This window comes from Anolis carolinensis, chromosome 2 (genome assembly GCF_035594765.1).
Source record: "Anolis carolinensis isolate JA03-04 chromosome 2, rAnoCar3.1.pri, whole genome shotgun sequence".
Lineage (NCBI taxonomy): Eukaryota > Metazoa > Chordata > Lepidosauria > Squamata > Dactyloidae > Anolis > Anolis carolinensis.
The window spans coordinates 270,079,622-270,107,203 of record NC_085842.1 but is presented as its reverse complement, the minus strand read 5'-3'; the positions used below and the strand labels follow the sequence as shown (position 1 = coordinate 270,107,203).

The window sequence follows — 27,582 nt, the reverse complement described above, 5'->3', positions numbered from 1 at the left end:
TGCTTTATTATACCACATCTCTCCATATCTGACTCCTTGAGGTTCCAGAGGCCCCAAAGGAGAATAGGGAAATGCTATGCTCCAGGAGAGTAATGTGAACATGACCCAATCACTTTTATTTATATAATGACAGCACATCATGTAATTTGATGTTTAATAGGCTTTTCCTTAATCCCTCATTATCCAACATTTTCGCTTATCCAACATTCTGCTGGCCCATTTATGTTGGATAAGTGAGACTCTATGGCAGTGATTCCCAAATTGGGCACTACCACCCCCTGGTGGGTGCTGCAGCAATCCAGGGGAGCAGTGAGGGCCACGGGTACATATATCTTTCTGTTTAATTGCTATTAAAAAAAAAATCCAGGGCGCTGAGTAATATTTTTTCTGGAAAGGGGGTGGTAGGCCAAATAAGTTTGGGAACCACTGCTCTACGATATATCATTCTATGAAATATAATATGGTATGTATGTACTAAGAAATCAATTATTCAGTGCACAGCTAATCAACTCAAATGCATAGTACTGAATGCTATGTAATGTCACAAGCAAAAGAATAGTAATAAAATGAAGTGTGGAGAGATTATCACATGTTCTCATTCTTCTTCTGCAAACATGTGTTCATAAACATTTAAAATAATTCTTTCATTCTGAGTACATTTCTACCCTTTAATAATAATTACTCCAAAAAGAGAATAAAGCTAATGCTTATCACTTTCTAACATTTACAATGTAGAAAGTATAAGATTTTATACATTAAATCAAGTAATCTAAAAGTTTGAAAGAAACTGATAATGCCTTACAATTTGTGCATTTTTCCTATACTATAATATACTACGGTGAATCAGGATAAAGGTTAATTAATTAAAATGTGTAAAGTACAAGCTATCAAATGGATTCAAAAAGACCCCGAATTATGGAAAATAAATGTCTGTTCTATATGCATACATAGTTTGTACTTGTTTTGGTGTACGTTGCAAAAGCTTGGAACATGGCATTAGTGACAACTGAAATGAACTAATGAGGAAATATGACTACAGAGCTTGCAAGAAAAGTGGTCCTTGGAGACCTTATTACTGTTTGTGATGCACTTTGGCTAATAGGAACTGCCACACACTGGTTTAGGACATTTCACTTTAAAGAACAGTTTCAATTGCCTTAGAGATATGAAAAGAAATGACACCATTAGAGACAGAGCTTGACAAGCGGCAGAATGAACACCAGCCAGATCACTGTTGTATTTGAATAATATAAATATTTTTGTAAGAGAAAACAATCTCTGCCATCAGTTAAAATGGAAAGCAGACTGTCTAAAATTGACTGGTCGAGAGGTTTAGTTATAAAGATGCAGTAGCACATGAGCCCAGAAGTATATGTTCTGGTTATTCATAAGGACAGGCCTAGGGAACCTTTGGATATCCAAATATTTTAGACTATAATTCTCACACATACTATGAGCAATGCTGGCAAGGGTTTCTGAAAGCTGAACTCCAAACTGTTTAGAGGGTCAAAGATTTCCCAGCTTTGACATAGGATGACTGCAACCTGACAGAGCAAAAGTTTAGCAATCAAAGATATTGCCAATCTGAGAGCAATTTGAAAGAAGATGTAGGGCTGAAAATGTAAAGAGAGAATACAAAGGCACACATCCAGCTCATGAAAGCATTATTCATATTCAGCATTCTTCAAATCTTACCAAAGATAATGGGAAAGAAGAAAACATGTGTAGAATCTTGCTATTTAAATTGATTAATCAAAGATGTTGTCGTCCCTCTGAATCACCTCTGGTTCTGTCTCTGCAAGTCACAAAATTCTATTGCTTCAAAAATGAGTTGTCAAGCTATTAATATGAAATGTGGCATCCCTACTCCGTTTGATAAGTTGTGCCAGATTTGAGATTCACCCAGTGAAGACTGCAAGGGTTACAGCAAATAAAAGTGCTGAAAATTGATACATCTATGCCATACATTTCTGCCAAATTGCTGCAGACTACTCATTTACTTTGCCAAGGAAGAAAATCTAGCATTGTTTGATGAACATCTGAGCAACAAGTTTAAAAGTTACTGGAGTTTTTATGTATCATAAATCCTATGGCAGTAACTGCTGACGATAGGTAGCATACATTTAGCTTTCATCCGATACTACAATATCGACCTTATAGACCAGGGATTCCCAAACTTTTTCAGCTGCAGAACCATTTTGAACCTAAAATTTCTTGTAGAGCCCCAATAAATGTTTATCAATGAACTCTGTTTGTTATGGCTCCTATTTCTTCCACTTCTTCTAATCTGATACCTACCTGCTGTCTCTTCCCCAACTTCCCTTATTCTGCTCTTGTGGAACTGTCCATCAATGGCTCCTAAAGATGTTACTGTTCATGATTTATTTCTGTGCAGATCTTTTCACCTTCTTACTCTCTCTAGAACTTGCCTTCCTGCCTATGATACTGCTACTTCAGCTGCCCTCTCCTTCAAAGGACTCTCCGTTTCTCATAAAAGTCACCATGATTGTAGGGTGGGGCGAAGCTTCTATAATCTAGCTCCTGACAGTTTCAACTTTTTTCCTTCCCAGACTCATTATTTCTCTTCTTTTGAGGCCCATGCTGTGAGGCTCTTTTTGGTTCTACACCTGCGGATTGTAGCAATTTACCATCCACCTGGCCCATTTTTAACTTTTATTCCTGATTTTTATTTTTGCTCAAATTTCTTTCTCTTATATGATATTCACACTTTTCTCATGGGTGATTTTAATATTTATATGAATGAATCCAAAGACCCTGCTGTCTTCCCTTTGTTTAGGAAAAGAGCAATCAAAGCACCTCCGAACGGTTGGCCATCCAGCCTTTGTTTAAAAGTCTTCAAAGAAGGAGCCTCCACCACATGCCAACACAGTGAGTTCCACTGCTGAACAGTTTCTACAGTCAGGAAGTTCTTCTTAATGTTCAAGTAGAATCTCCTTTCCTTTACTTTTAACCCATCGCTCTGAGTCCTAGTCTCCAGGACAGCAGAAAAGAAGTCTGCTCCCTCCTCTGTATGACATCCTTTCAAATATTTAAACATGGCTATCATACTTCCTCTCAAACTTCTCTTCTGCCAGCTACCATGCCCAGCTACTCACAGGGCATGGTTTCCAGACCTTTGATCATTTTAGTTGCCCTTCTCTGGACACGTTCCAGCTTGTCAATATCCCTCTTGAATTGTAGTGCCCAAAATAGGACACAGTAGGCCAGGGGTGGTCTGACCAAAGCATTACTTCCCTTGATGTAGACACTATACTCGTTTTGATGCAGCCAAGTTCTTCTCCATTTGCTGTCATTTTGATTCCTACAATTTTACGATATTTTGATCCATGTGTGTGGCAAGAATCTAATGCTTTTAAAATACTTGACCCAAGCAATTTGAAAATTAGTTATACATCTTTTACAGTTTTAAAGTATAATTTTTATCAATAAATAATTGATCTTTCATCCCTTGTCTTGTGGATAATTATCTTTTCTTTTGTATAAAGAGAATTTTGAATTAAATGGTAATGGATTGTGTTAGCCATTATTCCTATTGAGAATTTAAACTTTGTTAGTAAACAAGTAATTTGATTGTAATTTGCTGAAATAGCTACCCTCTCCCCTTTCATAATCTGCTCTTCCTGCTGTTGTTCAATCTGTGATAATAACTGATTGCAGCAAGAGATTAAATTGCTGTGCTAGACATGGAACAAAGTTGCTTAGATATTTCAACCAGAATCCATGAACTTAATCATTTTCTTTGATTTATCAATCCATATCCAACTTGTCTAATAACTATTGCTGCTACACTATGCACTAATTGGTCTCTGTCCTCAAATTGCTAGAATTAAGTTAATGTCTTCAAAAATTAGTTCTTTCTTTCATGAAAGTTTTAGGTTTGATAGCTATTTTAATTACTAAGTGTTATTTATTTCATAATTTTTCTCTGTTTGTTGGTCAGGAAGGACAGGTTGCATACCTTCAACTGTAGTTCTTCAAGTGGTTATCTGTGCCCTCACACAACTGGCATGCATAGATCCATCTATGGAATGTTCCAGAGCTGAGCAACTTTCTGGCAATACCCTGTCTTTCTGGGCACAAATTTCTATAGTGCTGAGACTGGACCTCACTTCTGATGTCTGCTGGGAAGGATTGGTAGACCTGGAAGAAAAGAGGGGAGGAGGGTGTGTTTGTGAGAGGACACAGGTGACCACTTGAAGAACTATAGTTACAAGTAACTATAGTAAATATCCTTCTTCTTTATGGCCTCTGTGACTCACACAATTGGGGGATTAGCTAGTTTACCAGTAGAGGAGGCACACATTAGCCAATGAAGGATGAAAGCACTGTCCTAGCAAAAACAGGAGGACAGTTCTCTCATGGAAAAACTGTTACACAATGACAAAGGTGAGTATGGGGGGAGAATGAAGGACTCAAAGATGCTGCTTTGTAGTTTGTTGTGGTTTCTCTGATGGCCATTGCAGTCGGTATCAAGGATTACAGGATGGGCACTAGAAGTCTGTTCAGTGGGATGGCTGCTGAGGCTGGTGGAAAATATTATGTGAGATTTGCATCTCAAAGGAAAGCAAAAGACATCAACTGCCCCAGTGTCAGTGTGGTAGTGAGATCTCGGGCCTGTCCTGAGATGCTGCGGGCAGAATAGAGGGAGCTATTCAGGATTTTGCCAAAGGTGGGGACAACATGAATATCAACGAGGTGGAAGGATCCTCTTTAAGACTGGTAATACTGACTTTTGCTTACAGATGGACATACAGAAGTGATGTGTAGAGACCGATTTTTCACTGCCATGTAAGTTGCGTGGCACATTGGTCCCACAGGTAAGCACAGTGCCAAGATAGGGCTTGCTCATAAAACCTTGGCAGATAGAGCAAGAATTCACCTGATGCTCTTCTACAAGACAGAAGAAACACTCCTAGTATTACAATGTGGATCTTTCTCCCACACTGGGGGAGGGGCACATTTAAAAAGGCCTTGGGGCAGTGCAAGGCATCAGAAAAAAACCAGACAAAGGCTGGAGGTGGGGGGGGGAGGGAAGAAGAGTTGTAGGATGGAGAAGTGAAAGTAGCTTCCGCCTTTTCAAAACCAAAGCGAATCACACGACATTAAAAAAATTGGGGAGAATAGTGCACACTGCTATAGATATTGGTGCCCAGGAACTTGGGCCTCCTGCCAGAAAGCTGCTCAGTTCTGGAACATTCTGTGGAAAGATTTGTACATTTATGTGAGGCACATAACCACAAAGGTAACTCAGTATTAGAATTATTTCTGAATTGTCCACTAATACTCCATTATCTAGATTTCCAGTAGAGATTTGGTTTTAAAATTTTACCCACATATTCATTTTATTAAGTTAGGAGTTTTCACTGATTCATCTTCAATCTTAACGTTTTGTTCCCAATTTTATTCATTTTATTTTATGTACTGCATTTGTATGCTGCCTTTCTCCCAGAGTGAAACCCAAGGTGACTTATGTCATATTGACCTTTCTTTGCAATTCTTCAAGTTCTAGATTCAGTTTATTTTGAATCATAAGCCTTCCCTATGCAAAGGATTGTTACCTTGACGCGGTGCTGGGGCTTGCGCACCTCGATGATGCCATGAGCTAAACTGTGAAGGGGTACCCAAGACGGGAAGGTCATGGCAGAGAGGTCAGACTAAATACGATCCCTGGGGAAGGTAATGGCAACCCACCCCAGTATTCTTGCCATGAAAACTAAATGGATCAGTACAACCAGAGATATGTCGGTATACCACCGGAAGATAGGACTCCCAGGTTAGAAGATGATCAAAATGCTACTGGGGAGGAACAGAGGACTAGCTCAACTAGCCCCAGATGTGATGACGCAGTTAGCTCAACGCTGAAAGGAAGGCTAACGGCCGACGGTGCTGGAGGTGAACGATGAATCTGATGCCCTAAAGATCAACACACTATAGGAACCTGGAATGTAAGATCTATGAGCCAGGGCAAACTGGATGTGGTTATTGGTGAGATGTCAAGATTAAAGATAGACATTCTGGGAGTCAGTGAAATGGACTGGAATGGTCCACTTCACAACAGATGACCACCAGATCTACTACTGTGGACAAGAAGAACACCGAAGAAATGGAGCAGCCTTCATAATTAATAATAAAGTTGCTAAAGCAGTGCTTGGATACAACCCAAAAAATGGGACTATGTGTTGTGGCTCAGCCATCATGGCCCAGGTAACATCAAGAGTTGGAGTCAGAAACAGATGAGGCGGCAGAATTCGAAGACATTCCTGCTCAGAATTCAGGCTGTATGGCCTTGCAGGTGCCGGATATCATGGATCCGCTAATTGGCAAACATTCCGAATTCTCTTCAGCGTTAACCACACCAGATGATACAGACTTGGGGGAGAATGGAAGTTTTAATTGGAGAGATTTTGTTACCAAAGATAGAAGTAGAAATAAAGGACTGAGAAGAAGTCAAAGACTCGCTCTCAAACTAGATAATGATTAGTTTTCCCATGAGAACTTTCGTGGGCCCTGTTCTCCCTAATTCTTACAGACTTGGGATTCTGCTAAAAGTACTCTGCACTGTATTTTCACTGTGGTGTCAACTTTGTCTTTCCTCGGAAGAGGTTCCAGTTTCCAGCTCCTTGCCTTGTCTTCTGAATCTGTGCCGAGTTTCCAGTTACAGGAGAGCCATGCTGAGCCACGACTCCCGAGTAGACCTTGCCTTGTTACCGCGGCTTCCTTGTTCTTGGATTGAGATTGATTCCACTTTGTTTACCTTGCTTCTTTGACTTTGCTACAGGACTTTTCAATCGATTTGCAGTGCTTTGTTTTCCACTATTCTTTCATGGACAAACTTTGCTATCTAAGGGAAGCTATCGAGCTTCACTTGTGGATTACAAATTGGACATTGATGAACTCTTTCTGAATTGCAAAAGACTAAATATTATGGACTATTTCTTACTTTGACTTTCCACCTTAAATGCGCATAGACCTATATATTTACTCTGCTTCAATAAACAGCTTGTGTTATATTGGCTCCTGCCTGGTTTTCGAGTGCTCGCGCTGCCTTGGGGCGCAACAGTATGATCTCAATTCGAGTTCAAGGCAAGCTGTTGAACATCACAGTGATCCAAATATACGCTCCAACCACAGCTGCTGAAGAAGCAGAATTAGATCAGTTCTATGAGGATCTACAACACCTACTGGATAATATACCAAAAAGAGACATTATTTTCATTACAGGAGATTGGAATGTTAAGGTGGGTAGTCAAATGACAACCGGGATCACAGGCAAGCATGGTTTCGGATGACAAAATGAAGCAAGACGTAGGCTGATAGCTATCAGGAAAACTCACTGTGCATAACAAACACTCTCTTCCAACAACCTAAAAGACGGCTTTATACATGGATTTCACCAGATGGTCAACACTGAAATCAGATTGACTACATCCTTTGCAGCCAAAGGTGGCAGGCATCCATCCAGTTGGTGAAAACAAGACCTGGAGCTGACTGTAGTTCAGATCACAAACTTCTTATTGCAAAATTTAGAATCAGACTAAAGAGAATGGGGAAAATACACAGACCAACTAGATACGATCTCACAAATATTCCTAGTGAATATGCAGTGGAGGTGAAGAATAGATTTCAGGGACTAGATTTAATAAACAGAGTTCCTGAAGATCTATGTACAGAAATTCACAACACTGTTCAGGAGGCAGCAACAAAGTACGTCCCAAGGAAAAAGAAAACCAAGAAGGCAAGGTAGCCCAAGAAAGAAGGAAGGCAAAAGGAAACAGTGATAGGGGAGATATGCCCAATTAAATGCACAATTCCAGAGCTTAGCCAGAAGAGGCAAGGAACTATTTTTAAACAAGCAATGCATGGAAGTGGAAGAAGACAACAGGAAGGATGATGTTTTGGTGCTTAATTTGTAAAATCATAATCTAATTTGATGTTTAATAGGCTTTTCTTTAATTCCTCCTTATTATCCCAAAATATTTGCTTATCCAACGTTCTGCCGGCCTGTTTATGTTGGATAAGTGAGACTCTACTGTATATCCCCATACCAAAAAAGGGAAACGCTAAAGAATGCTCAAACGTCTGTACAGTGGCACTTATTTCCCATGGCAGTAAAGTAATGCTCAAGATCCTGTAAGGCAGACTCCAGCAATACATGGAGCGAGAATTGCCAGATGTTCGAGCTGGGTTTAGAAACGGCAGAGGAACGAGAGACCAAATTGCCAATATCTACTGGATAATGGAGGAAGCTAGGGAGTTTCAGAAAAACATCTATTTCTGCTTTATTGACTATTCTAAAGCCTTCGACTGTGTGGACCATAATAAATTGTGGCATGTTCTTGGTGGTATGGGGATACCAAGTCACCTTGTCTGTCTCCTGAGAAATCTGTATAAAGACCAAGTAAGAACAGACCAACCTTGTCTGTCTCCTGAGAAATCTGTATAAAGACCAAGTAGTCACAGTAAGAACAGACCACGGAACAACAGACTGGTTCAAGATTGGGAAAGGAGTACGGCAGGGCTGTATACTTTCACCCTACCTATTCAACTTGTACGCAGAACAAGTCATGCGACGTGCGGGGCTTGACGAATCCAAGGCTCGAATTAAAATTGCTGGAAGAAACATTAACAACCTTAGGTATGCAGATGATACCACTCTGATGGCTGAAAGTGAGGAGGAGCTGAGGAGCCTTATCACCAAGGTGAAAGAAGAAAGTGCAAAAGCTGGGTTGCAGTTAAACATCAAGACAACCAAAATTATGGCATCCAGACTGAAAGATAACTGGCAAATAGACGGAGAAAACGTGGAGGCAGTGACAGACTTTATATTTCTAGGCGTGAAGATTACTGCAGATGCAGACTGCAGCCAGGAAATCAGAAGACATTTACTTCTTGGGAGGAGAGCAATGGCTAACCTTGATAAAATAGTGAAGAGCAGAGACATCACAGTGGCAACGAAGTGAAAGCAATGGTATTCCCCATAGTAACCTATGGATGTGAGAGCTGGACCATAAGGAAGACTGAGCAAAGGAAGATAGATGCTTTTGAACTTTGGTGCTGGAGGAAAATTCTGAGAGTTCCTTGGACCGCAAGAAGATCCAACCAGTCCATCCTCCAGGAAATAATGCCCGGCTGCTCACTGGAGGGAAGGATATTAGAAGCAAAGATTAAGTATTTTGGCCACATCATGAGAAGACAGGAAAGCTTGGAAAAGATCATGATGCTGGGGAAAATTGAAGGAAAAAGGAAGAGAGGCTGAACAAGTGCGAGATGGATGGATGGTATCCTTGAAGTGACTGGCTTGACCTTGAAGGAACTGGGGGCAGCGACGGCCAACAGGGAGCTCTGGTGTGGACTGGTCCATGAGGTCACGAAGAGTCGGAGACGACTGAACCAATAAAGAAGAGGAGGAGGAGGAGGCGGAGGAGGAGGAGGAGGAGGAAGAAGCCGCCACCTTCTTTTGCTGTATGATCACTGCTCTGTAATGTAAAAATTTGGGAATATCTATTTCCATATGGTATGCATTAAATTTGATGGCCTATTCTGATGGATTTCCTTTACTGTAGCATGCCATTATTAATTTGCGGCTGTTCATTTCTTCTACTTCGACTGACCTTCCAGTAGCAGCTTCAGAGTACTTTTCCTGATTTACTAGCACAAGATACCGTAGCCCAAATTTCCCATGTCTAGGATCTCTAGTATTCAATGGCATTATTGCTGAACTACACAAAGACCAGTCTGGTATGGGATGTGCTTCTGATTTTCCATAATTTTAATGGCTTTTGTAGCAAAACCTGTCTGCCTAAGAAGATCTGCCTTGGAGATCCAACCAGTAGCAATGCTTCCATCAGCTCAGCATCTTATGGCAGCATCTAAATCCTTTAGAGTTTAAAAAAACCTTTGCCAATGAGAGGGAAAAGGTAGAAAACCAATTGGTGATATGTGTTTTAGGATATATCTCAAGCTGACTGGCCAAACATATCTGTGAAACACTTATTGAAAGGACCACAATAATTTTTTACAATGTTTGCTATGTGGAACATGCCACATTATCTTATGCTTTGCTACTAATTCATAGAATCCTGGAAAGAATCTGAATTACTGATGGTTCAAATAGTATCTCTGTAGGTCCTAAACACTCCAATTTCAATTCAAAGTTATGGGCTTTAAAGTTTGATCTCCAAATTGCTTATTTAGTGATTAGTGAGAACTTCCACTTTTGCTTCATGATGGCAAGGCAGGGTTTTTTGACTTAATAACAACATTAATACATCAGAACCACCAATTCAGGTACTAAATGATAAATCAACCCTCATATAAATGCCACGGATTTAAGGGAGCTACTCTGGGAGTAGTACAGGCAGACCACAAGTGTAACTCCAGCCAATTTTTAAAAAAGCTTTGGATAGCTTAGGGAAGAGTTAACACTCCTATGGTGTTTGTTTTCCTGTCTGTACCCCTGCTCAGAAGATTTCACCTCACTTTCTGTCCCTGTGATCATTGGATTTTGAAATTTTGGCTTTTTGTGGGAAAAAGGATTGGTGACAAAGCTTCAGTGGAAACACTGTTTCCCCAGGGTAATTCTTTCAGGAGTTAATTTCCCTTTCAAGGGGTAGATTTCTCTCACCTATTTATTTATTTATTTATTTACAGCATTTATATTCCACCCTTCTCACCCCGAAGGGGACTCAGGGCGGATCACATTACACATATAGGCAAACATTCAATGCCTTTTAACATAGAACAAAGACAGACAAACATAAGCTCCAAGCGGGCCTCGAACTCATGACCTCCTGGTCAGATTGATTCATTGCAGTGATTCATTGCAGCTGCTCTCCAGCCTGCGCCACAGCCCGAGCCTGTTGTCTCACCTCCATTCTTAACTATGAGTCATTTGTAAATCGGATGTTTGTAACTCAGGCACTGCCCGTAATTTGATTTAAGGTCCCATTATTTCAGTAATACTTAAAAAAAATCTATGATTCTATATGCTGTGCCGAATACTGAACACTTTATTAGGGATACACAAAAATCTTTTCCCACAAAAATATATGAAACTAAAAGGGCAATGTGATCATGTAGCTTCTTACAGCTCTCTGTGTGTGTTCACAACCACTGAGATTATACAGATGACTGCATTTGGGTTTTGTGAATTATCAAATGTCTCCTTCTTTATTACAACGAGCCTAATTTACAATACTACTAGTAAACAGAAACTATTTTGAAAAGTAGAGAGAGATTAATTGACTTGGCTCAAGGAATGCAATGTGGTACATATATATTGTTCACTTCAGCGTTAATGCCCCCTAGAGCATAAAGCCAATTAACAAAGCAAAATAGGGATGCAGACATTTAGGAATAGATTTCTGCATCATACAGCATTTTCTCACAATGTGTATCAGCACCACACATCCAGTTTCTTTTGAATATCCTTGGAACAATGTGAATGTGAATGCCTTCTCATTTTATGGCACACCATTTACAAAGTTGGGGTCAGCCAAGATGATGAATCACATTCAGAAATAATTAGAAAGTGAATGCTGACTTTCCAATATTACTATTGTGTTTAATGCTGTCAAGTTCAGAAGGAGATGCAGACCTGCTGACAGAGGACATCTAGTGAAATAGCTCTCTGGACAAAACACTTTTATATGAGCATCTCTAGAAGAAGTATGGTAGATATAATGTGGAAAGGTGTTGAAGTCATGATAATAGGTAGTGCAAGCACTAAGTCATCTTGGACATATGACCTGAAGACACACTATCTTGTCAGAAAAACCTGAAGGGGTAAATCTTTCTACTTGTATGTCCTTCAATAGGTGAGAGATGGACCACTGCCTCCATTGAAACATATACATGGAATCTCCAAAATCTTTCATTAAGTTAATTTGATTGTTATCAAAGTCAAAGAGGAGTAGCTCTCTATGGGAAAAATACTTTACTACAATCCCCTTAACGTTAATGAAAAACAGTATTTGATTACGTATTTTCTTTAACTAAACAGCCAAAATCTGATCCAAATAAACTGGCTCTAGTTAATTTTTTATCAAAGTATTCATACAATTCTTCCAAAGCAACTCATCTACAATTAACCCTCAATCCAAGTTTTCAAAATACCTGTCATGCCAGAACCATGGTTCAACATGCACTTCTTCTACACTTTGTACAGAATGATATTTTACAGTATAGGTTTGAAAACTGTGAATTACAAATGCTCTCAGGTATTTAACCACAAAATCTTTAAAAGAGTATGAAGTCTTTGTACTTCACAACTCAAATTGTCAGTGTCCAGACAGCAGGAGGTTCTTGAAGACAGTAATATGGAGCTCTTTAAAGAGAAATGTATTGCTGAGAGTGAAAGAAGATGGTAAACGCACTAGCTTTCATGTTCATTTTTACTGAAAAAACCTTGGAAATCCATTGTTTCTGTCAGTTATTGCCAAGTTAAAAAAATTATCTTTCATATTGTTTATAAAGTTGCTTTTTCCCTATGTTATCAGTAAAAACATTGACCTTCCTCTGAGAAGGTTAAACTGTTTTATTTGAAACACCAGAGTGTCTTTTCTCAGAAGAAATGCTTACATGTTCATGCCGCAAGCAAAGAAGAAGAATACACTATCGTCCCAGCCCTTCATTAGTCAGTGGATCTTGGCAACAGCAATGCTGTTGAATACGTACAATCCCTGCATGAAAAACTATTTTCAAACGTAACCTTGCCAGGAGCTATGTTCTATCTTGGCAAAAGGAAGCAAACTTTACTTCTCTACCTATCAGCTCAGTCTGCATGAAAAACAGGTGTTGTGGTAAGAAATGGGGTTTGAAGACACAACAAAATAAAATTATGTTTTTTTAAATGAAAAAAAAAAACAAGATAACACTGCAGGGCCCAAGTGTTTGTGCAAAATGCAAATTATGAACATGGTTAAGGGATTAAATGCTCTTTTGCAAAAAATGACCATGGAGATTATATTCATTAATTAAAATCATGTAAATAATGGTTTGAAATAACTCTCTTTTTATCTCACTGATTTGAAAAAGCCTAGTGGTAAAAAGGTTTAGTCTCAAAAGGGCTGCTCTAATTAAAACTAAAAATCTATTATAGTAAGTGTGAGAAAGCTTGCAACTCCATTCACCTAAGAAAGATCAAGTTTGAACACACAAGTCATGTGTGATGGCCACTTTGTCCATTAAACTATGGACAAAAAGATAAGTAATTAATATTTTCCATAGGCTGATTTTGTCTACCAAATACAGTAGTCTCACTTAACCAACATAAATGGGCCGCCAGAACGTTGGATAAGTAAAAATGCTGGATACCAAGGATTAAGGAAAAGCCTATTAAATGTCAAATTACATTATGATTTTACAAATTAAGCACCAAAACATTATATTTTACAACAAGTCTGCCACTTGTTTGGGAGTGTGGCTGCACTTGTGTTGTTGTTGGGTGTGTTGGCCTGCTGTGTGTTGCTGCTAGAGAAACAGCTGTGGATCCAGGTGGGAGGCAGACTGTGTTGGATAATACAAAAGTTGGATAATTGAAAGTTGGATAAACGAGACTCTACTGTATGTATCAGTAATTCAGAAGATAAAAGCTAGTCTTCCTGAATAACGAGAATATAAAATAACTTGGCCTCACTGATTTGAAAATGAAAATAAAAACAACTGTCCTTAATTTCATTAAATTTCCATGTATTTTAACATTTTCAGTACTCATATCCATCTAACCCAATGGTTTGCTATATTCTAAAAGTAGTCTCTGGGTTACGAACAAGATTGTTCTTAAATTGAAATTGTATGTAAGCCAGAACAGGTACATTTTTAAGTGTAAATCCAATTAAACAATTTTTTTAACTTCTGGATAGCAAAGGAAAGGGTTAACACACCTGTAAAATGTGATTTGCTGTCTGTGCCCCTGTTCAGAAGATTTCAACCCACTATCTGTCACTGTGACAAATAGATTTTGAAAAAGTTTGGGTTGTCATGTGAACAAGGATTGGTGATAAAGATTCAGTGGAGATACCTTTTTCCCATGATAACTATTACAGACGTGAATTTCCTTTCCTAGTGGAAGATTTTCTCTCACTTCCTTTGTCTCATCCTTGTTTGTAACTAGGACTCGGATGCAAGTCAAATGTTTGTAATTCAGGTACTGCCTGTATTCAGAATTTCATCTTTTTAGTTCCGAAGAAAGCTCATTTTTCCTTTTAGCTCATTGCATACCATATGATTAAGTAAAACTCTCTCCATATATTTCCTGATCTGTTCAGGACCAAGATGCAAACTAGTTCCATCTTTTGATTCATGCTTTCCTACTCTACAATACAAGCACAAGAAATACACAATAGTTAGCAATGAAAAAGTATAGATTATCAGTTTTAATGAACTATATATAGGCACTGTAGTATCTATATGACTGTCATCTCTAGGTAAGACTTTGCCAACTGGAGAGATGTTGCCACATCAGCAGAAAATAATTAGTTAAACGAGCCAATGGTATGAATTGGCATAAGGCTGCTTCCTAAGGCCCGGGGGCCACATGCGCCCCATCGAAGCCATTTATCCAGCTCCTGTGGTAGCAGCTCCCTCCTCCTCCGCCGAGGAAGTTGTGTGCGGCGCGGGGTAGGAGGGAAAGGCGCACACCTTTCCCGTCTCCTCCCTCACCTGGTGCGTGCCTTCCAAAGTTTTGCTTGTTTATAATAGTATTTTAATTATTATTTTATCAATAATTAATTATTAAGGGGTGCTTGACTAGTGCTTTTGATGCACAAAGGCAGGAGGAGGTTGGACTAAATGGCCCAAGGGGTCTCTTCCAACACTCTTTATTATTTTTATTATGATTATGATTAACTTTGAGGCTGTATTTATTCCTGTTTTGTTTTTTTACTTCAAAATAAGATATGTGCAGTGTGCAATGCATAGGAATTTGTTCATTTTTTAAAAAAACTATAGTCCGGCCCTCCAACTGTCTGAGAGAATGTGAACTGGCCCCCGGTTTAAAAAGTTTGGGGACCCCTGGTTAAGATGCAGCATAAAACTTAACATTCTGAAATAAAATAACTTTTGTTTTAGTTTTAAGAGTAGCAAACCTATCTTGAAGCATCTCAGAAAACTCAAACCATCAACTCACATTGAATTAACCAATAAAAATATTTTGAAGCAAATAGCTTTTAAACAGTCTTACAATTAACCGTAGGAGCCAAGCATAAAATATAGTAATCTCCATCTTCACTTTCTAAAATAGTCCATAGCTTTATTAACTGGTATATTAAATTTATATTGAATCTTCTTAATTAATTCATATGGTCCATACTTAATTTTATTATGAGAGAAATTTATGAAAATAAGTCATATCATTGTTGCAGATAACTGAATGAAAGAGCCACTAGGTAGTTTACAAAATTATTCAAGCATAATTTCTCAGGTGCCCTCAGTGCCACGGCGGGTTAACCGCTGAGCTGCTGAACTTGCTGACTGAAAGTTCAGTGGTTCGAATCCGGGGAATGGAGTGAGCTTCTGCGGTTAGCCCCAGCTTCTGCCAACCAAGCAGTTCGAAAACATGCAAATATGGGTAGATCAATAGGTACCGCTCCGGCGGTAAGTTAATGGTGCTCCATGCAGTCATGCCGGCCACATGACCCAGGAGGTGTCTAGGGATAACGACGGTTCTTCAGCTTAAAAATGGAGATGAGCGCCACCCCCCAGAGTAGGAAACGACTAAACTTAATGTCAGGGGAAAACCTTTACCTTTACCATTTCTCAAATCAAAACATACATTTTAATTTTCATCTAATTGAATAAAAGAGGTACATTAAGTCATTATTTATTATATACCATTGCTAAGCAAAAAATAAGGAGCATTCATTTTTTCAAAATATGAGTTAACTGCAGCTGAATTATATCCCCATAGCAAAAAAGGGAAACGCTAAAGTATGCTCAAACTTCCGTACAGTGGCACTTATTTCCCATGCCGGTAAGGTAATGCTCAAGATCTTGCAAGGCAGACTCCAGCAATACATGGAGCGAGAGTTGCCAGATGTCCAAGCTGGGTGCAGAAAAGGCCAAATTGCCAATATCTACTGGATAATGGAGGAATCCAGGGAGTTTCAGAAAAACATCTACTTCTGCTTTATTGACTATTCTAAAGTCTTCGACTGTGTGGATCATAATAAACTATGGCATGTTCTTGGTGGCATGGGGATAGCAAGTCACCTTGTCTGTCTCCTGAGAAATCTGTATAAAGACCAAGTAGCCACAGTAAGAACAGATCACGGAACAACAGACTGGTTCAAGATTGGGAAAGGAGTACGGCAGGGCTGCATACTTTCACCCTCCCTATTCAACTTGTACGCAGAACACATCATGCGACATGCGGAGCTTGACGAATCCAAGGCCGGAATTAAAATTGCTGGAAGAAACATTAACAACCTTAGGTATGCAGATGATACCACTGATGGCCAAAAGCGAGAAGGAGCTGAGGAGCCTTATCACCAAGGTGAAAGAAGAAAGTGCAAAGGCTGGATTGCAGTTAAATGTCAAGAAAACCAAGATCATGGCAACTACACCTATTGATAACTGGCAAATAGAGGGAGAAAACGTGGAGGCAGTGACAGACTTTATATTTCTAGGCGCGAAGATCACTGCAGATGCAAACTGCAGCCAGGAAATCAGAAGATGTTTACTTCTTGGGAGGAGAGCAATGGCCAACCTTGACAAAATAGTGAAGAGCAGAGACATCACACTGGCAATGAAGGTCCGCATAGTCAAAGCAATGGTACTCCCCATAGTAACCTATGGATGCGAGAGCTGGACCATAAGGAAGGCTGAGCGAAGGAAGATAGACGCTTTTGAACTCTGGTGCTGGAGGAAAATCCTGAGAGTGCCTTGGTCCGCAAGAAGATCCAACCAGTCCATCCTCCAGGAAATAATGCCCGGCTGCTCACTGGAGGGAAGGATATTAGAGGCAAAGCTGAAGTATTTTGGCCACATCATGAGGAGACAGGAAAGCTTGGAAAAGATCACGATGCTGGGGAAAATGGAAGGAAAAAGGATGAGAGGCTGACCAAGGGCAAGATGGATGGACGGTATCCTTGAAGTAACTGGGTTGACATTGAAGGAACTGGGGGCGGTGACGGCCGACAGGGAGCTCTGGCGTGGACTGGTCCATGAGGTCACAAAGAGTTGGAAACGACTAAACGACTGAGCAGCAGCAGCAGCTGAATTTGAGAATAAAATGAATTACATAGATTTTTTTAAGGGTATTGCATTATCAAAGTGCAATACTGGAAACAAACAAAGTACACAGTACAATCTGTGAAAAAAAATCCTAACAGTCTACAATATCTTTTATAGTCATTATTTTATACAAATTAAGTACTCTGAGACAAAACCAAATCACTGGTGTATGACTCTGGTACACAAACAACTTATGAAATCCCCATGGTTTTCAATATGCAAAATTAATTATATGATTGTTTATTTACCTTGCATACAGATGCTGTAAATCTTTTTAAAGAAATGGTACAAAAACATAGCAGCTTCTCAATTATACCTAGAGAAATTTCTAAATATGTCCATAGAACGTTTACATAAATATTTCCACTATATGGAATAACTTCCTTCTTCTGTAGTGACAGTCTTTCTAATAGTAAATTTAATAGCATAATAGATCACACTAAAGAACTTATAACGCATGATGCAAATCAACTCTTGAACACAAAGGCTGTTCTAAATTTTCTCAGCACACTAGAAAGCCCTGATTCCAACATTTGTATCTGGCCAGTTCCACCCTAATAAGATCAGAAACAGTATTGTGCAGATGGTTGCAGATCCAAACTTTTTTTTTTAACTTTGGCTAATGTTTCTTACATGAGGTCATCTCCTCAGATTTCCAGAATAATTCACCCTAAAAAGTCTTATTCTTGCAAGTTCTCAAGAGTGTCCTCCTCTGAATAGCATCAACCAAGTCACTCTTGATCAAATATGCCAAACATAAAAAGGCCATCATAATCCAATGTGTAATTGGATAAAAGGAGATAAAACAACTTCTATAGAATGCTCTTGACATGAGACATCACAAAAAGAGCATTGTTTTCACTTGCAAATATAATTCTAACTGAAGTGTACATTTGTTTTTGGCTCCCTTCATGCGAGCCACATACTCCTTCTTCATAATCCAGTATTAGAACCTGGAGCAGAGAATTTCTGGGATGCCACTGTTTTCTAACATTACAGAAAAACTGGAAAAACTGGTAAGAAATAGGAAAATAGGCATCCTTTAAGTGACACCCCTGTTTGGTTCTACTTATCCTTTTGTTTGGTTGTGGGCCGTAGGTGTTATTTTTAGTTTATTGATGGCAAGGAACCAGGGTTGGCGGCAAGGGGAGTGGGTGTCCCACCCCCTTTGTTGTAGCGTTTGGGCATGAGCCCTGGATCTGGTTGCCCCCCCCCCCATTGTAGGCAGGGGGAGTGCTCGGTTTGCCAGAGGTGTGGGGTAACGCTGCCTCAGTCTTTTACCCGGCTGCACCCTGACATGCTTGGTATCAGTCAGCATGGGCCTGACCGATTTTAGATCCAGGATCCATGCATGGCAGCCAACCTTTTGCTACTGTTATCAATAAACAAGTTGTCGCCAGTTTTTACCCAACCACGTGTTTGAGTCTTCCTTGGTTTCATGTTGGGAGGTGTGTCGCCCTACTCACGCAAGAGATACCTGAGAGAAAATCAAACAGTATGAAACTTAGAACTATCATTGTTCTAAGAGAAATTATTCAAATCCTGGTTTCCAGAGTCATAGTGCAACATGTATACCACTGCATCAATGAAAGGCCATTAGCTTTTGGTAAATGACACCAGTTGTGTTCATAACATTCAGGATGAATAACATTCAGATGAATGAAATAATTGGACAACATACTGGATGCATAAACCCAACTACTGTTTCCGCATGGCTGTAGGAACAAAACCGCTATAGTCCTTTCATTAATGGTAGTTGATAATGTCCACAACTAGACTTGCAGTTACACTGAACTATGGTTTAGTAAAAGGGGTCAATTTCCTGCCCCTGGAATGCTACTGGGGCTTCATTACCCCTTCCCTAACAATACAAAAATCTAACAAAATTAAATTAGAGTTGACTAGAAGCCCATTTCCCTTTTTGCGAAGTTTTAAAAAGTGTTTTGGTGCAAGCAGCCCCTGCAACCTATATAAAAGTTTAGCAGCAATTTCTGTCTTCTTTCCTGACAGGTTGTGATCTGAGAAATATAAAGTCCATATTATAAAGATGCAAAGCTATGCAAAGCTATTTTTATGGCCCATGCAATCTGTGGGCCACACTTTTTCCACCCCTTGTTTAAGGAACAAAGACACTGTAAGCGACAGGCTGAAGCTGAGTATTTTGAAAGCACCACCAGTGTGTGTATTTGCAAGATGTTGAATCACAAATGATGAAAATGAAGTCAAAACAAAGTGTGTGGATACGTAATGCACTTATAATGAAAAAAGTCACACTTCTCTCCAGGGACTTATTTAAGATGCAAAGGAGACTGTAGGGTTAATGCAGTAATTCCTATTTATGCAAAACAAGAATTACACCAGTTCTGTGCAGACATAATTCTGCTGAAGTTAAAATTGAGGGCAACTGTAGATCTGTCCGTTTCCCAGTATCATCCCAATTGCTTGCCATTTTGTTATCCTATAGAAATAGGACTTCTTCCTGTTTTAAAAAAAACCTGAAAAGCTTTTTGCAATTGTTTTCATGGTCCTCTGTTTCAAGTAAAGGGATAGTAAAAGAAAAGCTGGTAAAACTTCTATGGATTGCTGATCGCCTTCTGATCCTATTTTCCCACAGCCATAAAAAATTAACTTATGATATTCCATGTTAAGCTGAAATAATTGTATCAAGTGACGTATACACCAGTGAATCAACCAATGTTTTTAGAAGAGTATTTTTGTGTATTAGGGGAAAATTCCAATATTCCAAGATGTAATGTTCCTGATTCCAAGTAGCCATAAACTGGTGTGTTGCTTTCCAGGCAGAACTATACTGCAAGAATTTGTTCTTAGGCCTTTTTATGTGAGCAGAGGAATGTCACCAAATAAAAGGAAAAAGTCTATGTCATCGTTTCATCAAATGCTTGTTTCAGGGCATATTTAAAGGCGGGAGGAATTCAAGGACCCTTTAGAAGATTGTTTGAAATGTTTAATTATGAATGGATGCCACAGCAAACAAAGAAATTCAATGGGTGTACACAGACCTAATGTTAGCTAGCCAAGTTTTAATTTTCAAAATGACACAGAGGCCGCTCACCAAACAATGTCTGCGTTTAGCTCATCATACTGAGACTGTACTTGTGCCAGCTAACTTAAGCTTTTTGCTGTTACACTATTCATTACAACAGATATCAATATTCTTCAGTTTCCGCCAAGGTTGAGACAGAGCTCATTCATCATAAGCTGAATGTTAGGCTGAATCAAAGGATTCAAGGAAAACATGAAAAAGTGTTTTGCATGCAGACTTTGGCCTCTGGCAGTGTGTGCTAACATAGTACTCTTTCCATTTAATTCCATTCATTTAAAGTACATCACTTTTCAGTTTCAACTAATTCTATTCATTTAAAGTACAGCACTTTTAAGCTAAATTGAATTACTTCTCTTCTTCAAAATTTGTTATCATTAATTACTAGTGAAAGGGGGTGTTTTGAAAAACTGGGTTCAGAAGTCTGTGTTTATTTAATCCAAATATTTTCCTTACATTCCTCTACACTATCGAGAACTCAAGGTTATTTGCTTCTTTCACTAAAAGTTATCAAAAAAACCCAACATTTATGCAAAACTTATTTTCAAGATAATATATAGATCAAAAAAGAAGAAAAAATGTAATGCATATAAATAACATTTTTGATCCAAATTTAGTTAGCTGCATTTAGATCATGCTGAAATCGTTTTGAAAATTTAGGAATTATTTAACATATGTTAGACTTCTTCCAGTGGGATCTAAGCACAAGTAAATGAACCCTAATCACATCCTTCATTGCAAGCTAACTGCTTCTATCTTTTCACTTATCTGTTCCTAAATCCGTTTTGATCTGGTTTAAATTTTTAACTGTACGTTTAAAAAGAAAAATAAGTCATGGTGACTGCTGCCCCTCTTGTTTTTCAGAAATGAAGACTACAGGAGGCCCTCACATGTCTGATGGGTTAGGGGGTGCAACACTGTCAGAAAGTAGAATTGGATGGAAAATAGAAAACAGGGGTTTTTTTGGCTTGGAAATGCATTTTGGCTGCCATACAAGCAGGAATAAGTTTATTTTTTATTTCGGACTGCGATGAATTAATGGAATATCTTTGAATTCTACAACAATAACAATTAATATAGAATCTATTAGTTAGAAGTCCATGTCTTATCTTTTAAGAAGCTAGAAATATATAAAATAATGAAAATTAAAGGAAAACCACTTAACTTTCTTCTTAATTTGACATGACATTAATTTAAAGCATCATATATGATTAGTGGTTAATGTAGGTAAAAATGGAATGCTGACTACAGTTGACATTAAAAAGGAAATGCCAACCTATGCATGATGTACCACTAAATGCTAAGGCCATCTATTGACTTTTTCTTGTAATAAATACAGCAGGACAAATAAATCTCAAAGAAAAGTCAACACGGATAGCACTTCTATGTGGTTTATTAATCTATACATTTTGTCAATCCCAGCTATGAATAACTTTACAACCACCTACTGGGTCATGTTCTGTAATAAACTTTGCAATCTGCTTATCTTTAAACTTATTTTCATATCTTTAAGTCAATCATTTCATTAGGTTTCTCGGTTACACTTTTTAACATGGATTTTTCACAAATACAGTAAGATATGGAATAATATCACCACCTCCCAATCTGAAGGTGGTAATGCTGAACGCCAGGTCTGTCAATGGTAAAGCTGCAATCATCCAGGACCCCATCCTGGATGAGCGGGCAGACCTGGCGTGCATAACGGAGACCTGGCAACCATGGGTTTTTGAGTAATTACATTGGAATACCGCCGATTTCTGGGCCTGAATATATTGCACAAGATTTCTCTAGCCTAAAATGATACATTTTAATATATTGGGTTTATGGTTCCCATCCACTTGATCAGGTCATATAAGTGTTATTTATTGCTATAATTGTATTATTTTACTTTGCTTAATAATGTGTTATTATGTTGTTATGTAATGTTGTGTTGTTTTTATGATTGGAAACCGCCCTGAGTCCCATCCGGGAGATAGGGTGGTATATAAATAAAGTATTATTATTATTATTATTATTATTATTATTATTATTAATAATAATAATAATAATAGTATTATTAATATTATTATTATTAGGCTGTCCCAACTAGTATCTGGCCCTACCCACAGAACAGGGCACCCACTTGACTTGGTTTTCTGCCAGGGATGAGAGGAAGGTGGCGGTGTGGAGGAGCTTACCATCGCTCCGTTGCCATGGACCGACCATCACCTGATCAAGTTTAGACTCACTGCAACCTCCAACCTCCGCAGGGGTGGAGGACTGATTAAAATGGTCTGCCCCAGGACGCTTATGCATACGGATGGATTCCTGATGGCTCTTGTGGAGTTTCCTGCCACCTCGGCTCGTGACCCTGTCGATGCTGGTTGCCCTCTGGAACAAGGAGGCGGCTAGGGCAATAGACACGATCGCTCCAGAACGTCCCTTCTTGAGTACCCAAGCTAAGCCATCTCCTTGGTTCACTGAGGAGCTGGCAGCAATGGAGCAAAAAAAGAGGGAAATAGAGAACGTGTGGCGTTCAGAGCCAAATGAGTAAAATCAAACACGGCTATGTTCCTATCTTACGGCATACGCCGCAGCAATAGATGCTGCAAAGAACGTCTTCTTTGCAACTAATATTGTGTCCGCAAAGAACAGTCCGGCGGAGCTGTTCTGAGTTGTCAGAGGTTTGTAATATCCCGTCTCTCAAGACGGGATCCCTGACAACTCGGCAACCCGCTATGAAGCATTTGCTCGGTTCTTTGCGGACAAAGTCGCTTTGATCCGTTCTGGCTTTGACACCATATTAATGGCAGTCTCCGAGGATGTAGCACGAACACCCACTTGTCCCATTTTGATGGATTCTTTTCAATTGGTTCAGCCTGAGGACATGGACAAGTTACTTGGAGAGGTGAGGGCTACCGCATGCATCCTAGACCCCTGCCCATCCTGGCTGGTGAGAGAAGCCAGAGCGGAATTGGCCGAGTGGATGAAGGTGGTGATGAATGCCTCCCTTCGGGAAGGCATTATTCCAGCGAGCCTGAAATTGGCTGTAATCAAACCGCTGTTGAAAAAGCCATCACTGGACCCCACTCAATTGGACAGCTATCGGCCTATTTCCCATCTCCCCTTTTTGGGCAAGGTCGTGGAACGTGGTGGACACACAACTCCAGGCATTCTTGGTAGGCACCGATTTTCTGGATCCGGCGCAATCTGGCTTTAGGCCGAGAGAGCCTTGGTCGCTGGACCTCTCAGCGGCCTTCGATACCGTTGACCATGGTATCCTTCTGGGACACCTCGTGGGGATGGTCTCAGAGGTACTGTTTTGCAGTGGCTCCGGTCCTTCCCGGAAGGTCGTTCCCAGATGGTGTCACTGGGGGATACCTGCGCGGCCCCACAACCGTTGTCTTGTGGGGTCCCGCAGGGTTCGGTATTGTCCCCCATGTTGTTCAACATATGCAAGAAGCCACTGGGAGAGATTATCCAGAGTTTTGGGGTGCGGTGTCATCTGTACGCAGATAATGTCCAGCTCTGTCACTGCTTCCCACCTGTCACTAAGGAGGCTGTTCAGGTCCTGAACCGGTGCTTGGCCATTGTGTCGGACTGGATGAGGGCAAACAAATTGAAATTGAATCCAGACAAGACAGAGGTCCTTCTGGTCAGTAGCAGGGCCGAACAGGGTATAGGGTTACAGCCCATGTTGGACGGGGCCGCACTCCCCCTGAAGACACAGGTTCGCAGTCTGGGTGTTCTCCTGGACTCATAGCTGAGCCTGGAACCCCAGGTCTCAGCGGTGGCCAGGGGAGCATTTGCACAACTCAGACTTGTGAGTCAGCTGCGCCCGTAGCTTGGGAAGTCTGACTTGGCCATGGTGGTCCACGCTCTGGTTACATCCCGTGTGGACTGCTTCAACGCTCTATACATGGGGTCTCCTTTGAAGACGGCCTGGAAGCTCCAATTAATACAACGGGCGGCAGCCAGACTAATAATTGGGGTGGCTTAGAGGGAGCGTACCACCCCCCTGCTAAGTCAGCTCCATTGGCTGCCGATATGCTACCAAGCCCAATTCAAAGTGCTGGTTTTGACCTATAAAGCCCTAAACATTTCTGGCCCAATCTACTTGTCCGAACATATCTCCTCCTATGAGCCAGGAAGATCCCTAAGGTCATCTGGGGAGACCCTGCTCTTGGTCCCACCTGTCTCGCAAGTGCGGCTGGCGGGAACGAGGGACAGGGCCTTTTCAGTGGTGGCTCCCCGGCTGTGGAACACCCTGAGATATACAACAAGCCCCAACCCTTTTGAGCTTTAGAAGAGTGCTAAAAACATGGTTGTGTGCTCAGGCTTTAATGAATAAACAACAAAGACGACCTGGACTGATTTATGGATAAAGCATGAGGATCTTGGATGAATGGATTTAACCATATGTCTTATATTTTATATTGTATTTAATTGTTCTTAATGGATTTTATATATTGTTATGATTTTAACTATGTTGTCGGCATCAAATTGTTGCCAATTGTGTAAGCTGCCCTGAGTCCCTCCGGGTGAGAAGGGCGGGATATAAATGCTGGAAATAAAATAAATAAATAAATAAATAAATAAATAAGGATTTTGCTTACTTGTTAACTACTTTTGAGTGGTCATCTGTGATCTCACACAAATGAGGTTTCATGCCTGTGATAAGACCCCCTATCAGAATGTTCTACAGCTGAACAGCTTGGTGGGAACTCCACCCTCTTCTGTGTGTCCTACCCCATCAAGCTATCGTCCCCTCTGGTTTGAAGTCTGCCAGAAAAAAAATGACAGGAACCTGAAAGAAGGGGAGGTAGGGCAGGTATGTGTGTGAGGGCAGAGATGACAAAGAACCATGTTACAAGTAATGCCCTTGCATTGTAAATCCTCTAAAGCAGAGGTTCTCAAACTGTGCTCCCTCCAGGTGTTTTGGACTTCAGCTTCCAGAAATCACAGCCAGCTTACCAGCTGTTAAGAATTGTGGAAGCTGAAGTTCAAAGTTTGAGAAACTCTACTCTAGAGATTAAACAGCTTCGAAGATTGTGTTTTCCACTTAGACACACACAAAAAAAACTTTGTATGAGTGTTCGATATTGAGATTTTCCAGCCACACAAGAAGCCATTTTTGAAAAGAGAGGTAGAGGCCATAGAAAGTTGAGGGAAAAGGAAGTGGAGAGACATGCACTGAATTGGATTCTACAAATACTGCAAATCCTGTAGGATTTTAGAGTACCACAGGTATATGGGAACAATTACAAATACTATAGTCTATGAATATGGACAGGACACTTATTATATCAGCCAACTACCCGCTGTTTTTTTCCCCCTTGCTCAAAAAATACATCCCCTAGCAGGGATGCATTGACTACATAATCCCAAGGAATGGTATATGCCTTAGGTCAACTGTTTTGAAGACGATGCATTCTTTTTTAAAGATACTCTCTCTAAATTCAGAAGTGTTATAACACTGATCCCCTGCTGCAAATATCCCATTCTTGATGAACACTAGTTCTATTCCTAGTATTACATGTGAAATTGTTTAACAAATGTAGTCAACATCCTGAATTGTAGCCAACTTTTCAGTGATTCCACACATTTTGTATTTCCTCACTGTCAAACATCAAGAACAAAAGCTCTTAAGGCATCTCACAACTCTGAATCTGAAATCCATGAGACTAGAATACCACAGTTCTTCCGAGGCTTTATTCTGTCCTCAATAAATCCACACCAATAGCAATAGCAATATGTCAATGTAAGCCTTCAGGTCATTCATATATCAAGGGCTTCCATATTTCTATTCTGGAAGGCTGTTATTCATGTAACCTCACAGCAGTTTCTCCACATCATCTTTTTACAACAAAAAAATATGATATCTTTTGTCTCAACACATTACATTCTGTGGGAGAAAATTTATCCCATGGTAAAATTAAATGGATCTATTGAGGCAATTTTTGCCTCAAGTCAATTGTACCTGTTTGTAAAAGTTTACATTGTAGATGGCTGAAAATTGAATGTACTGTTAAAAACTGTTCATATTATGTTATAAGGTTTTGAAGGAACTATCTTGTACATATCTATTTCTGTGTGAATTCTACATGAAAACATGAAACTTGAACACTAAAATATACTGTTTGCTGAGATTAATATTGTTCGATTGATCGTTCCTGGCTAAGACTGATGGTAGGGTAAAACTTAATGACACTTTGGTGGAATGTTTTGACTGAGTCTTCTTCATGAGTTCAAATGATGAAGAGCTCATCAGTGAACCTCAGGTAGAGGAGTCTTTTTGTGGCTGAAATTGGGGGGGGGGGGAGAGACTGGTGTTCACCTTGGCACATACTTTGGGTGAAGGGAGGGTCTCTGGAAAATGTCACTTAAGGCTCGAGGGGCTGGGAAAGGGGCTACTAGCCTTGGGGCTTTAATGAATGGTTGGTTTCCTTTTCGGAAGTCATATGGTCTAGGGGAGGGAGGGCCTTCCGGTATGCTCACCCGAGAGTTAGCAGCACATGTAAATTGGGTTTGGTGATTCATGCAGGGTGTGGATGGGATGGTCATAAAAGCATTTTTTTTCTGGCACAATTTATCTATCCAGCTGCTTAAAGTCAAACATCTAATAATTACTAAATCTGCACTGTTATTTCATTATATCAAGTTTTATTCAAAAATAAACAAATACATACAAGCATGTGATTGATACCCTTGCAGTAAAATACACTGGAGTGTATAGAACACAGAACTGCACACTTTACATTGCACAAGTTCTACTTTCCTCTTCTATTCTATAGCGTGAAGTACTGTTTCTATGAATACTTTTAAAATCAGTGAGTGATCAAAATTCTGTCACAGCTTGTCAAATGATTTTTAATATATTTTGTGTCCATAAAAATTCTAAATTCTCAACGCTAGTCTTATTGCCATTGTCAGTATATCAGAAGACTATTATCTAATTCTAATAATGGCTTTCATGATATACCACTCAGTGTTCCCAATGTATTTTATGTTTACTAAGGGGGACTTGCAGAAGTTTTATTTCACTGATCAGAGCTCCCCCTACTGTTCATTGTATCTCTTCTGTCTGTGCTGGTTGTTTTTCTACAGCAGTATTAACCTACGTGCAGCATATATATATATTTTTTTACTTATAATAAGGTTCAGTATCTGATTAAAGATACAAAAACAATTTCCTGTGGAAATTTTCTTTTAATCGCTTAAGAGCAAGTAAGAACATCTTAGACAAATAAATATGTAAACATATGAACCACCAGCACTATTATATTTCC

At 39.7% G+C, this 27,582-nt stretch overlaps 1 protein-coding gene across 3 annotated transcripts in view; it reads right to left on the bottom strand.

The window, feature by feature from the left end:
• The window catches only part of fbxl17 (F-box and leucine rich repeat protein 17), a 248,234-nt gene that overhangs the window by 116,343 nt on the left and 104,309 nt on the right, over positions 1–27,582 (bottom strand). Inside the window, exon 7 of one of the 3 annotated variants that reach the window (XM_062972211.1) lies at positions 3,980–4,161. The exons of the other annotated variants lie outside the window; for them this stretch is intronic. Coding sequence (XP_062828281.1) covers positions 3,996–4,161 — 166 coding nt within the window. The 3' untranslated portion in view covers positions 3,980–3,995. The remainder of the gene's footprint in view (positions 1–3,979; positions 4,162–27,582) is intronic. 3 annotated transcript variants of the gene reach the window in all.